Source organism: Microcebus murinus, chromosome 6, assembly GCF_040939455.1.
Source record: "Microcebus murinus isolate Inina chromosome 6, M.murinus_Inina_mat1.0, whole genome shotgun sequence".
NCBI lineage: Eukaryota > Metazoa > Chordata > Mammalia > Primates > Cheirogaleidae > Microcebus > Microcebus murinus.
In genome coordinates this window covers 28,536,325-28,551,530 of record NC_134109.1, presented here as the reverse complement: position 1 = coordinate 28,551,530, position 15,206 = coordinate 28,536,325, and the positions used below count along the sequence as shown (strand labels likewise).

The 15,206-nt window shown below is 39.4% G+C and overlaps 1 protein-coding gene across 3 annotated transcripts in view; it reads left to right on the top strand.

Annotated features, from left to right (window-relative positions):
* The first annotated feature begins 2,856 nt into the window (after positions 1–2,856).
* PSEN1 (presenilin 1) overlaps positions 2,857–15,206 on the top strand; it is a 64,292-nt gene continuing 51,942 nt past the window's right edge. The window contains exons 1-3 of one of the 3 annotated variants that reach the window (XM_076003615.1): positions 2,857–3,014; positions 11,281–11,362; positions 11,452–11,579. In XM_076003615.1, coding sequence (XP_075859730.1) covers positions 11,505–11,579 — 75 coding nt within the window. In that variant the 5' untranslated portion in view covers positions 2,857–3,014; positions 11,281–11,362; positions 11,452–11,504. 3 annotated transcript variants of the gene reach the window in all.

Genomic DNA, 15,206 nt, shown 5'->3' with positions numbered 1-15,206 from the left:
GAATTACCTGAAAATGTTAAGTTTTAAGCAGTTTTTAAAACAAATTAGATGCAACTGTTTCCATGTCTGAGTATTTATTTAAAAGAAAGATAAAGATTGGCCTGTTAAAAAGCATAACTGTGAGCTTGAGTTACTAGATTTTTTTTTTAACACCTTGAGAGGACATTTGAAAACACTGTTCTTAACATCGAACCATGACATGGTTCCATTATGTAAATATTTCAAGTATTAAAAATGTATATATTTGATCTTGGGGACTCATCTTCTTTCAGAGTCTTGTAAATAAATGGCATCATGTTCTAATTGTGTGGTGCATACTAGAAAACTTGATAATATGGGCTGAATTTTTTTATAGACTTGATTTTTATGACTGTTGGTATCTGAGGGTCAAATAAGCTGTTTATCTTATTTTAGTTTAATCTATACAATCTATACATTGATAAAGAGGTATGGAAATACCTCTTTTTGGTGTTAAATTTTAAGTTCTGGTTTCTCAAAGGAAAATTTCAGAAAGATGCCACTTGAAATTTATAAATTTATTTACTAGCCTTTTCTCTGATTCACCTTCAGCCTGAGACCTTGTTTAAGCAATTTATTATATTAAGCCTCGCTGTCTTTTCTGAGCATACTGCACAGGTAGTGCTTCTGAAGCATCATATTAGGTTGCTTTTATTTAGCCAAGATCAGTATGAGGTTTATTTGGGTAAATTTAATTTCCCTTGCTGGTCTCTCCTGCTGCTGTTTCAACTATACATATCTTAAAGGACCCCTCTTAAAAACTGGAGACATCACTTATCTGAAACTCATAGACAGCATGTACCATATACCGTATAACACCTTCAGTGAGATTTGTGGCAGGACCCCTAATTTATACATTAACATTTCTGCAGCAAAGTGAGAACCATCACAGTAAGTAGGGTAAAGACCATTCAATTAATTGTTTAAAGCCATCTCAAATTAAGTTTTGTGACAAGATTAATGAAAAACCTTTGAATTTCCAGAGTTTCTTTTATTTCAGAATTGCATATAAAGAATTGGATGTATATAAACCGTCATATTCTAGTGTCTTGGGAAATACAGATAAGAAATTTCTATTAAATGCTTGAACTTTCTGAGCTGTCTTTACTACAAGTCCATAAGTCAGTTTCGGTTTGGAAACCTTACACAGTATGAATTAATATTGCCCAAAGTTGTTATAAAAACAACATGAAAGTCTTAAGAACTATTCTTTTTTTTTTTTTTTTTTTTTTTTTTTTGAGACAGAGTCTCGCTTTCTTGCCTAGGCTAGAGTGAGTGCCGTGGCGTCAGCCTAGCTCACAGCAACCTCAAACTCCTGGGCTTAAGCAATCCTACTGCCTCAGCCTCCCGAGTAGCTGGGACTACAGGCATGCGCCACCATGCCCGGCTAATTTTTTGTATATATTAGTTGGCCAATTAATTTCTTTCTATTTATAGTAGAGATGGGGTCTCGCTCTTGCTCAGGCTGGTTTTGAACTCCTGACCTCGAGCAATCCGCCCGCCTTGGCCTCCCAGAGAGCTAGGATTACAGGCGTGAGCCACTTCGCCCGGCCTTGTTTTAATCTTTATTTCTTCACATTTCACCACTATACTAAGGAGGATTCCTCTGTTAATGGAAAAGATTACTTAAATATGAAAGTTACTTTGTGAAAAAACTATTAAAGTCGGTTTGATACTTTGGATCAGTGTTGGGAGGAGGGATTGGGGATTGATGCAGTAGGGATGTGAGGGGATATCTTGGGGAGGAATTTAAAAGAAACTTTAGAAAAATGTAACTTGGCCAGATACCATATATCATTAATTTCATTTTTAGTTTTCTGATTACCTGTGAGTTTGAATTTCTCCATTGTAAACCTGTCATTTTATAAGGTAGTATTCATTGTTTACTTTTTTAACTTTCAGATGAACATAGGAGTGCTGTGCTTCTTAATGCTTTAGTTGATACTGTCTTCCACGGAAACTGGCTGAAAAGCTGGCGGATGCAAAAAATCAAATGATCGATCAACGCACTATGAACCTGATGTTGTTAGGCCTGGGGATAACAAAAATAAGACATTTTCTGCTCTCATCTAGCTTATGTCTTAGGAACACTGGTTCTCAAGCTTGGAACCCAAGAATCTTGGAGGATGTTTGTTTAAAGTGAAGTTTCTCTGGTTCTCCCCACCTACCAGAAGTTTTGATTGGGGGAGGGGAGTGAAGCACGGATATTTACAATTTTAACTAGCACCCTCTTGATTGTGATCCACCTAGTTTGCATTTTGAGAAACTATATATACAAATACTACAAGTACTACAGAAAAATGGAAGAAGTTAGATTAAGATCTATTGCTTGTAGGCCAGAGAAACGCACGGGGACCAGTTCCTCAGCTCAGGAGCAGTCTTTGGTCGGGGCCTGGTGGCTCACTCCTGTAATCCTAGCACTCTGGGTTGGCCGAGGTGGGTGGATCGTACAAGGTCAGGAGTTCAAAACCAGCCTGAGCAAGAACGAGATCCTGTCTCTACTAAAAACAGAAAGAAATTAATCAGCCAACTAAAAATATATAGAAAAAAAACTAGCCGGGCATGGTGGCGCATGCCTGTAGTCCCAGCTACTCGGGAGGCTGAGGCAGGATTGCTTGAGCCCTGGAGTTTGAGGTTGTCGTGAGCTAGGCTGACGCCACGGCACTCTAGCCCCGCTCCCCCCCCCCCCAAAAAAAAAGCAGTCTCGCATCCCTGACAACCCACGCCTGCACTCTAGGCGCATTCTTCCAGATGGAGGCCAGCTGGAGCGCCGGATTTCCCCCCGTAATCCTCGCGCACCGCCGGAAGCCCCGCCCCCGGGGGTCTGGCCGCCAACGGCGCCAGAACCGGAAATGACGACACTGGTGAGGGCTTTCGGGCGTGGCCTAGGACGGGCAGCTCCGGGGGCAGCGATTTCACATCGGAAACAAAACAGCGGCTGGTCTGGAAGTAACCTGGCTTGCGAGCGAGTTGGCGGCTGCGGCGACGGGAAAAGAGTACGTGCGTGATGGGGAGTCCGGGGAGAAAGTTAGGCACCGCGGACACGGGAGACCGCAGGCAGGGCCCGGCCCTTTGTCGCTGCCCGGGCCACGGAACCGGTGTCCTGGATGATGAGGGGCGGCGCGCGGCCGGGTTGGGACGGAGGGACCCCGCATGGGAAACGAGGATGGGTGGCCCGTTTCTCGGCTCCGGGCTCATCGCGCGGTAAGGTTGAAGAGAGATTCCCTTCGAGCTTTGGTACAGAAATGCTTTTTTCCCTAAGACATCTCCAGGCGCAGGTGCCTTGGGCCAGGGTTGACTGTCTTGAGTGGAGCAGGAGAAAGCGGAAGCTCCTTGGGCTGGGTCGGCTTGAGCAACTGGTCAAACTCTGCCCCACGCCCGAAGTGTGTCCTTGTGCAGAAGCGAGTGGCACTCAGGGCTAAGTTCCTCATGTCTTACGTTCGAGGCGGAAAACGGGGTCTGTCACGAGGCTTGCCTGTCCAGTGCTTACATGTGTTTGCTTTTGCTTACCTCTTAGATTCTTTTCGAATGTGTGGCACTGTTATGGTCAGAGCTTTGCTTTGGGCACATTAATCTCCAGCCCAGTAGAGGCTGGATGGTGAGAGAATTGAGATGACTTTTGCACAATTCAGGTGAGATATATGAGAGTTCGTTCGGTCTGCGATGGTGGCAGAGGTTTAGAAAAAAGAAACATAAACAGGAGATGGCAACCAGTTGAGGAGAAAGGAATAAAGTGTAAAGTTGACTAGGAGGTTTTAAGTTTAGGAAATGGGAGGGACGTTCTCAGAAATAAGGAAATTAGGAGGAAAGAACCAGAGAGGAAGACAAGGAAGTGGCTTGAGAATATTACTTTTGAAGTATCAGCAGTTGAAAATGTCCTATGGGCAGGAATGGAGCTGTAAATATTTGTTGCTTAAGTAGATTTACCAGTTGATGTTGGAGCAATGGAGGAGATATCTAAGTGAAAAGGACAGACACTACTTAAGAGCGCTTATAATGAGGGGGTGGAAGAGGGGAGAGGAGCCAGCTGAGGAGAATGAGTGTGGTGGGAGGAGAACCATCATAGTGCAGTGTCACAAAAGCTGAGGAAGGGAGGAAGCTTCAGGAAGGAAAAGATTGTCAGGGATATTGAATATTAGATCTGGCGTAGCAGAAAGAACTGAAGATTTAGAGCAGCACTCTCTAGTACAGATACACTGTATATAAATGTTACTTTCAGATTTTCTAATAAATATTTTTTTCTTTTTTTAGCTCAAGCCTAAGTGTCTGAATTTTTCTTTTTCTTTTTTTTAGCCCAAATACAAGAAATAAACTTTTTTTTTTTTTCAGACAGAGTCTCACTCTGTCACTGGGCTAGAGTGCCATAGCGTCAGCCTAGCTCACAGCAACCTCAAACTCCTGGGCTCAAGGGATCCTCCTGCCTCAGCCTCTTGAGTAGCTGGGACTACAGGCATGCACCACCATGCCCGGCTAATTTTTTCTATGTATTTTTAGTTTGCCAATTATTTCTTTCTATTTTTTAGTAGAGATGGGGTCTCATTCTTGCTCAGGCTGGTTTTAAACTCCTGACCTTGAGCGATCATCCCGCCTTGGCCTCCCAGAGTGCTAGGATTACAGGTGTGAGCCACCACACTGGGCCTTAATAAACATTTTTTAAAAGTAAAAAGAAACAGATGAAATTAATTTGAATGTATTAATTTAATAATATATTTTAACCTAATATACTTGACAGTTTTATTTCAATATTTAACCAGTATAAAATTTGTTTGTCTTCCACTGTAGATAGTAAGCTCCTTAAAAACAGAAGCAATATCTGATTTAATAGTATCCCTAGTACCCATCATGGTTTCTGGCTATGTAGAAGAAACCCAGTAAGTGTTTCTTGATTAAAGGATATTAATGTTTCCTTTTCACAATGCCTTTGTACAATTCCTTGTTAAAGTTGATTCAAAGCAAAAGAGAGAATGCAGGCAATGCTGAGTATAACCAGTGATTTATAAATTAATTAGATGTAAGTAATCATTTTTTCATTAAAAATTAGTTGTATTCTGTTCATTTCCAGAGAGAATTTGAGACAATGATTCGAAGTAATCCTACCTTCCTTGTAGAGCCATTGAAATTAAATAACTTATTTGGAAAGATTTTTTAAATAATTATACAGAGGTTGATAATACAGGACTGTAGTTACATGTACACATGGATTTACATGTACATGGATTACATGTATACATGTACACATGGATTTTTCTGAAATCCAAAAACTCATGAAAACCGAAAGTTTTTTCATAACTAATTTGACAGTAAAATCTGACTTGTACCCAGTTGTAGTCTTTTTTAATGTAATTTAAAACAATTCATGTTTTTCACTATAGACTGAATAATGTGTTTGATTTTGTGGTTCTAGCTAAGATTCTGTGGGGGCATTACATGACATAAGGTATTTGTATCATATTACCTTTACAAAATCCAAAAAGTTCTGAATTCTAAACACATTTAGTCCTAATGGTTTCAGATAAGGGATTCTGGACTTATAAGTCTTTGTTCATTTTTATTGCGTCTTCTGAGTCAACATAACCATTTTTTAAAAACAAGTTGCTATAGTAACTCTACGTTACAGACCTTACCCAAACTTAGAGTCTAAGAACATTTATTCTCATGCAAGGCTTTGCATCAAGGTGTAGGTCAGGGGGAAATTATCTGTATGTCTTGTTCTGGGGTAGTGGCTACTCAAGGTAAGCTCTTCTCAGCAGAAGTGCAAGAAGGCTAGGCCAGTTGCCCAAGCATAGTTCAAATGTCCTCTTCTGCCACATCTGTTGTGATCAAATGACTGCGATCAAGTCATATGATCATGCCCAAAGGCTCAGTGGTGGGTAGTAGACTGCATCCACTATGAGGCCAAAGCAAATCACAAAGCCAAGCCCAACATCACTGTAGAGAAATACATTCCTCCCTTGGGGAGGCTGGGGGAGGGAGTGAATATTTGCTGAATAATAATTTAATCTACCACAGATGGTTCACAGAGGTGGAGTGGGATGGAAGGAGGGAAAAAAAACCAAATATAATGTATCAGTATCCTTGCTCTTTTTAGTGTCTGCTGCTTTCACAAAGGCTTTTTTAGGGTTAGGGAAATGATTTTCTCCTAGTCTCTTAAAAATCAGAGGAGTGTTTTCAGGATATATTCTTAAAGTTTTAAATTAATTTAAAACTTTTTTTTAGTTTCAATTAAAGAATGTAGTTTAGAGTTTGGTTAAATTTACTGTTGGATGTGAACATTTAATAACTCAAGCAGAGGCTTTTCTATCCCATCCATACAATCAGAACTTGGGCTGCCTGTTGAGGGAGAAAATTATCAAAATAACACCAAGGCTGGTCAAATACTCTTATAGAAAATGATTAAATCACAAGCTCTTTGAAAACTTCGTAGCATTGCAATGCAGATACAGCAAAACATACTGTTAGCATTTTTCTAAGGGAAAAAGTAACAAGTCAAGTGGCTTAGTGATGTTAAAGCAAGGCACACACCCTCTGTGCTAGAGATCATGATTCTTATGAAGATGGTTTTTTGTGTTTTTTTTTGAGACAGTCTCACTTTCTTGCCCAGGCTAGAGTGAGTGCTGTGGCATCAGCCTGGCTCTCAGCAACCTCAATTTCCTGGGCTCAGTGATCCTACTGCCTCAGTAGGCATGCACCACCATGCCCGGCTAATTTTTTGTATATATATTTTTAGTTGGTCAATTAATTTCTTTCTATTTTTGGTAGAGATGGGGTCTCGCTCAGGCTGGTTTCGAACTCCTAACCTTGAGCAATCCGCCTGCCTCGGCCTCCCAGAGTGCTAGGATTACAGGTGTGAGCCACTGCACCCGCCATGAAGATGTTTTTCTAGAGTGCAAATTTTGTTTACATATTATATCTGAGAGTGAAAAAAGAAAATTATCAATAATAAAGTAACTACATTCTCTAGGAGTTTGAGGTTTAGTTGTTACCTTGGGATATAGTGAGAGAAAAGAATGTGCTTTTCTGTTGGCACTTGAACAGGATTTTTAATAAACTTGAAATTCTAAGCATTGCTCCTGTGATAGTTTTTGAAGTGCCAATGGGTAGAAGATTTTCTGGTTAGACAGACTTTTCTGTTCAGCAGATCTAAGCTTAGAGATTGTGTGTAGTTCTCCTGGGGCTTTCAGTCTCTTTGTATATAATAGAAAAAAATTCTAGTTGCCCATCAGAGGAGGATTTCTTTTTCCTTTTGTCTGATTGAGCAAGTATCTTGAGAGAAGGAAATGATAGCAGTGAATTCATATGTCATGCTCTGTCAGTCTTCAGCAGGTTGCCAGAGAGCAGAAACACCAAAGTCAATGCTGTCCCTACACCCACTCCCTCACATGAGAGAGCCATACTTCGGAGTAACTATCTTTTTGTGTTCACTGGGCTCAGCTAAGAATGCTTTAAAGTCTACTAGTGTCTTTTGCCACGTTGCTTGGAACAGTGGGGTCATTGACCTTCTCCATGCAGTCATCAATTGTTTTCAGCTGTTACTGGACCAAAATCAAATCGAGCTTTGCTTGCCCCTTTCTTTGTGCCAACAGTGTTTGTTTGTTCACCAGGCCTGACTGAGACCTAGCCCTGTTGCCTGCTTCTGCTTTCTACTAAGCTCCATGTAAAGAGCAGCTCTTCTAGGGAGGCTGGCCCTGTAGCACTGTGATCTTCAGAGCATCAAGGGAGGCATGAGATTTCTCTGGGCAAACTGGAAAAGACCTGGGCTGGGCATCAGCAGACCTAAGTTCTGGAAACAGCATTCCAGAACCATAACTGCATAGGCACATTCCTTCAGCTTTCTGGAGGTTTTTTACATGTTAATGCAGATTCCTTTTCTTATGAAGGTTTTTTGTTTGTTTGTTTTGTTTTTTTAAAGAATCTAATGGAATAATGGATGTGAAAAGAACTTTGAAGATAGGCTTGGGATATGCTAAAATGACCAGTATATTATTGATGATTCTTACAGGATTTGTCTGAAAAAGGTCCAGTGTAGTAATCAGCTTGTATGGTTTCATGTCATAGCTGAACAGATCCTATGAGCATAAGGGTAAAAATGGAAACTACTTAAATTAAAATGACCAGATACTCATTATAGCTTATACTTTAAAAATAAACATGTACATACATACATACTAGGAGTGTATCATGGGAATGCTTTTGGCACTTCAGTTTTCAGTTTATAGTTAGACCAGTTATTGAAGCTTAAGATCTCAGCAATAGTTTTACTAGTAATAAAAGTCAGCTTAATGTACCTTAATCCTCATTGCTATAAACTCCTAGAGAGCAAGGATAGAGTTTTATACAGAGGTAATATAGTGTAATATGTGAATTCCAACTCCTTGCTTGCCAGATGTGACCTTAGCTAAGTTAGTTAACTTTTGTATGCCATTGTTTCATCTGTAAAGTGGGTAAAGTGAACATAATAAATTATTAAATCCCCTAAGTTTCTGTCTCTGAGTTTTGCATGTAAGTAGACAGTGTGTCTCTCTTATTTAGTGAATGGATAATCACTTTTCTTATTATTTAGTATTATTTTATTTATGCTAAATTTATAGCATAAGATTATCTAAAGAAGTAGGTGCTGTACTAAATGTCTTTGTGGAAAGGAAGGGCTAAATATGTACTCTGTTTACTCATCAATAGTGCTACACTGTTAAAATTTCAGCTAGTCAGTCAGCTTTTAAAAATCTAGATGCTTAGGTCAAAACATTTACTTTAAATACTTATTGTACTTCAAAAATATAACTTTTCTACTGGAGTCCACTCTCTTTTGGAGAGTTAATATACATACAGATACTCCTCTACTTATGACGTGGTTGCATCCCAGTAAACCCATTGTAAGTAAGTTGAAAATGCATTTAATATATCAACCTACCAAACATCATAGCTTGTCCTAGCCTACCTTAAATATGCTCAGAACACTTACATTAGCCTACAGTTGGGCAAAATCATCTAGCACAAAGCTTACTGTATAATAGTGTTGAATATCTCATGTAATTTATTGAATACTGAAAGTGGAAAACAGAGTGGATATTTGGGTAGTCAAAGTACAGTTTCTACTGAGTGCATATTGCTTTTGCATCATAGTAAATCCAGAAAATCCTAAGTCAAACTGCTGTCAGGAACCATCTGTATTGCCAAATCTTAATTTTATCCATATTAAAAGGCAGGACCAAAGGTATGAATAATCCTAAATATAGGTTTATTCCTACAGAAATTTATTTGAATTGTTAAACTGAAGTATAATATGGTAATGTGCACAGATCATAAGACTACAACTCAGTGAATTTTCACAAACTGAATCCGCATTGTATCTAGCTCCCAGATCAAGAAACAGAATATTACTGATACCCCGGAGCTTTCCATGTCCCTTCTTTCAGTGAGTAAGCCCCCCAAAGAGTAACTGTTGTCTCTATTTCTTAATTCACTTTTTTTTTTTTTAACAAATTTACATTATGTCTTTAGTTCATATTGATTTTTAGTTCTCTGATCCCATGCTAGCTGATTATGGGCTAAAGGAGAGGGGAGGAGAAAAATGGATATGGTATATAAAAGTGTATAGGATAGCATGGAAATCCTACCATGGTTAAAAATTCATTATGATTTGAATGATCCCAATGTAGGTAGTTAAGGGTTAATGTGAACTTGTTACCTTTACTAGAGGAAAAAATTGCTTTATGCATTTTTGATGAGAAGTCATTAGAAGAAAAATGTGGATTTAGAGGATCATGAAGTGTTAAAAGTGGAAATGAAACAGGATGTTGACAGAATGCTTTTTTATGTAAACGTGAACAATAATGTCTTAGATACTGTACATTAATTAGAATACTGCTTGGGTATGTACACAGATTTTTACCCTCTATATTTCTGAAGATACTATAAAAAGGAAAAATTGGAATCATAAAGAATTGGCTGATGGAGGCTGGGTGTGGTGGCTTATGCCTGTAATCCCAGTGCTTTGGGAGGCTGAGGCATGAGGATCACATGAAGCTAGGAATTTAAGACCAGACTGGACAACATAGTGAGACCCTGTCTCTAAAAAAATTAGCTGGGGATGGTGGCACATGCCTGTAGTTCTAGCTATGCAGGAGACTAAGGCAGGAGAATCACTGAGCCCAGGAGTTTGAGGCTGTAGTGAGTTATGATTGTGCCACTACACTCTAGCCTGGGCAGCAGCATGAGACCTTGTCTACAAAAAAAAATAAAATAGGCCGGGCGCGGTGGCTCACGCCTGTAATCCTAGCACTTTGGGAGGCCGAGGCGGGCGGATCGCTCAAGGTCAGGAGTTCGAAACCAGCCTGAGCGAGACCCCGTCTCTACCAAAAATAGAAAGAAATTAATTGACCAACTAAAAATATATATACAAAAAATTAGCCGGGCATGGTGGCGCATGCCTGTAGTCCCAGCTACTCGGGAGGCTGAGGCAGCAGGATCGCTTGAGCCCAGGAGTTTGAGGTTGCTGTGAGCTAGGCTGACGCCACGGCACTCACTCTAGCCTGGGCAACAAAGTGAGACTCTGTCTCAAAAAAAAAAAAAATAAAATAAAATAAAAAGAATTGGTTGATGGAAATTAAGATAGGCAAATGGGAATGTGGCCCCCCAAGAGGGTGAACTCTGAGATACATAGCCACAGAGCCATGTCTGTAAAAAAAGGCAATGCCAGGACGCAGAGGAGAGACCTGAAGCTGGGAGTTGGGAGTCAAGAGTCCGTGATTCTTGTCCTTGTCTGCCTTACTTGTGTGGTCTTAAGTCACTGAACTTCTTTGGGTCCCCTTCTGCTTTTGTAAAATAGATATATTACCTGTTCACCTTGCCTTGAGGTATTGTGATAAGGATAAAATGAGATGATAGAAAGAATAGTACAAAATTAAAAGCACTAAACAAAAATACTTTTATGGAGATACAAAAATCAGGTTAGACTGGTCAGCATAGAAAAAGGAATGTTAAAAACATTCCTTAAGATCATTCAGCTCTCTTTGGTCTACATCTGAAATCATTAAGTATCTTTGTGATTGAAAATATTTGGTGTCTCAAGTGTAGCAAGTGGTGTAGCAAGTCTCATTGCTAAAGAATTACTATGAGCTGACAATAAGTTTACCATTTAGTTGAAGGTCATGACAAATTAATACATTTCTGGTTTACAAATTGGTCTTTTAAGTATTTGATTGGTGTGGGTGAATTTGCTAAGATTTAACCAACAATGAATGACCTGGTAAAATCCTATTTCAGACCTAATCCAGGAGACTACAAGTGACAGCAGCCCTCAAGGTCCTTAGACGGTTTGGCCTGGAGGAAAACACATGAAAGAAAGGTTTGTTTCTGCTGAGTGTAATTTATGAAAATGTTTAAAAATAAAAATATAATAATATACAAAGTTCTGTTTTCTTTTTCCCTTTTCAGAACCCCAAGAGGCTTTGTGTTCTGTGAAAAAATAATTCTAAACAGTTGCTCCAATGACAGAATTACCTGCACCCTTGTCCTACTTCCAGAATGCACAGATGTCCGAGGATAACCACCTGAGCAATACTGTACGTAGCCAGGTACCGTGTCAGCCTCTAAAAAGAAATATATAACTCAGTTGTCATCCCCCCTCACCTCCAAGAGATGCTCAGAGGGCTGAGTAGGCTTTCTCTACTTTACCTAATTTATATATTTGTTGAACTTCAACCGAATGCTGGGGCACACAAGGCTATTTAAGGCATGAGTATTGATATAGTTCCTACGTGGCTCAGGTATCACCCCCCCAATTGAAGCCTTCTCCAACTTCCTGAGGTGTATAGCACCTCATAGTTCACATTGTTTATTCTTTTATTTGTCTTGCTCTTTCTTTTCTACAGGCTGAGTACATTTTATTTATCTTTTTCAATACCTAGCACAGTTCCTGACAGTGCTCAGTAAATGTTCATTGACAGGATGATTGCACAATGTAGAGGTTCTAGAGTTCAAAGGAGGAAATCAGGAAGGAATATAATGTGTTCCATGGGACAAAGAGATTGTTCAGCAGCTACACACACAAACATCAAATGTGCCTACAACCCTATTAGCTGATCATTACATATTGGGTACAAACTTCACAGACATCCTGTGAGATGACTGGAGAATCAGTAGGATTTTTAGAGGTGGAGCCGGAATGGGGAAAACACAAGGCCAACTATAAGCTATGCAGGTGGCACTAGGGCGTGGAGGAGTTGGACTTTACTCTGTTAGGACCAGAAGGCAGATCTAGGAACAATGATGAAAGCTACCAGGAAATAGGTTCTGAATCAGTAAAAAGAATTTTCTCACAATTATAGTATGTCTGAAAATCCATGTGCTGCCTTATAGACTAGTGTATACTTATCACTGAAAGCAGTCACATAAGGCTTGAAGACCATTAGCCAGATCTGCAGAGGATTAGTTTATGGAATGGCAGTTGGAATGTAGCACTCAGTGGCCTGGAAGTTCCCTTTACACACTGAGGATTTAGGATTCTCACTTTTCCCATTTGTAAAGTGAGGTGATTTACTAGATAGTCTCAAAATTCTCTTCCAACTCAAAAGTTTCGATGTGACCAGAAGTTAGGGTGGCCAGCTGTTCTGGTTTGCCCGATACCAGAGATTCTGAAACACAGGACTGTTCTAAAACTGGGACAGTTTTGAGCAAATAGGATTGAGTTGGTTGCCCTACTAGAAGTACAATGAAATTGAAATCATTTTGGATTTAAGTCTTATTCAGTTAGTTGATGTTCTTGTGTAACTTCAAGTGTCTTTACAGTTGTATATTGTTAATATTCCAGTAGAGGATAGTATCTAAAGTGTTTTTCTTATTCTAGAGGTCAAAGGTTGACCTTAACTTCATTTCTTTAACTCTCAGCAGAATCAGTGATGGGCTGCTATATATCACCTGGAGAATAGGTTTTCATTTTGTGGGCTGCTACACGTAATCTCATTCACACAAAAGGGATTTGAAGTTTGATGAAAGTAGTCAGAGAGCTAAAAATAGTGTTTATTTTTTTAAACTAAATATTTCTCAGATTTTTGTTGTGTAATGTTTCCAGTATATACAGGAAAGTATGGCAAATAATATAAGCACCAATGTACCTACCACCCAACTGTATTAAACTTTAATATCTTATTTATTCTGTGTATACCTTATTTTTGAAGATTGTTTTCACTAAGCCTTTTCTGTTTTTATTTATTGATGCTACACTAAATGAAATCCTAACTAAACAAAATTTTGCATTTAATTTGAAAAGAGCGACTAATTACATGACAACAAAAAAATTGCAGTTAAGATTGAAGTGCCCCCCCCCCATTCCTTTTCCTCTTTTCCTAGGATAGTTACTGTCCTGGTGGTTATGCTTACTATAAATATTTTTGTACATAAATAATATGTAAGGTTATATAATAGTACTTTTTTTTTTTTTTTTGAGACAGAGTCTCACTTTGTTGCCCAGGCTAGAGTGAGTGCCGTGGCGTCAGCCTCGCAGCAACCTCAAACTCCTGGCTCAAGCAATCCTCCTGCCTCAGCCTCCCAAGTAGCTGGGACTACAGGCATGTGCCACCATGCCTGGCTAATTTTTTCTATATATATTAGTTGGCCAATTAATTTGTTTCTATTTATAGTAGAGACGGGGTCTCACTCTTGCTCAGGCTGGTTTCGAACTCCTGACCTCGAGCAATCCGCCCGCCTCGGCCTCCCAGAGAGCTAGGATTACAGGCGTGAGCCACCTCGCCCGGCCTATATAATAGTACTTTGCATGTTTTTAAACTTTATATTAAAAAAGTGTGTGTATGTCTAAGTTGTAGAAGAAAGTTCCCACATTTTTGAAATTTATATGTATAGTTATATATTGCAGAAGAGACACCCCATGTTTTTTGAATTTATGTATCTATAGATGCATGTAGTTCTAGTGCATTCATTTTTTTCTTCTTTTGTGAATATATAAAAATTATACGTTCTGTTCACAAATTCTTGGACGTTTCCAGTTTTTCCAAATAACCAACAGTGCTGTAATGACATTCTGACTCCTTAATCCTAGTGTGCTTATGTGAGTTTCTCAAAGATAGTTGCTGCAATTGGGAATGTGGATCTTAAACTATATTATAGACTGCCACGATACTTACCAAAGTGGTTATACATCAAGAGTGTATTGCATGCTGGGTGGGGTAGCTCATGCCTGTAATCCTAGCACTCTGAGAGGCCGAGGTAGGAGGATCGTTTGAGGTCTGGTGTTAAAGACCAGCCTGACTCTATCTCTACTAAAAATAGAAAAAATTAGCTGGGTGTGATGTTGTGCTCCTGGAGTCCCAGCTATTCAGGAGGCTGAGCAGGAGGATCACTTGAGCCCAGGAGTTTGAGGTTGCTATGAGCTAAGGCTGATGCCATGGTACTCTAGCCTGGGCAACAGAGCAAGATTCTGTCTCAAAAACAAACAAACAAACAGAATAAAACCCAGTGTATTGCAGTGTCTATTCTTTAATATCCTTGCCAGTTCTCAGTGTTATCTGACTTACCATGTGTCAATCTGATGGGCTTAAAATGTATCTCCTATTATTTTAATTGTATTTCCCTAATTGCAGATAAGATTGAACTTTTTTTCTTATGCTTATTGGACATTTGTATTTTTTATGAATTGCCTGTTTGTGTTCTTTTCCAATTTTTCTATTGGTTGTCTTTTTCTTACTGATTTTGTACAAATATATATTTTATGGGGTTGGCTGTATGCTTTTCAAATATTTTCTCCCAGTCTGTAGCTCTAGTTTGTTTTTGGTGTATAGTTTAAATGTTTTTTTTTTTTTTTTTTTTGAGACAGAGTCTCGCTTGTTGCCCAGGCTAGAGTGAGTGCCGTGGCGTCAGCCTAGCTCACAGCAACCTCAAACTCCTGGCTCAAGCAATCCTCCTGCCTCAGCCTCCCGAGTAGCTGGGACTACAGGCATGCACCACCATGTCCGGCTAATTTTATATATATATTAGTTGGCCAATTAATTTCTTTCTATTTATAGTAGAGACGGGGTCTTGTTCTTGCTCAGGCTGGTTTCGAACTCCTGACCTCGAGCAATCCGCCCGCCTCAGCCTCCCAGAGTGCTAGGATTACAGGCGTGAGCCACCGCGCCTGGCTAGTTTAAATGTTTTAAATAAGTGAATTATTGTTTCCTTTTAAAATTAAATTTTTG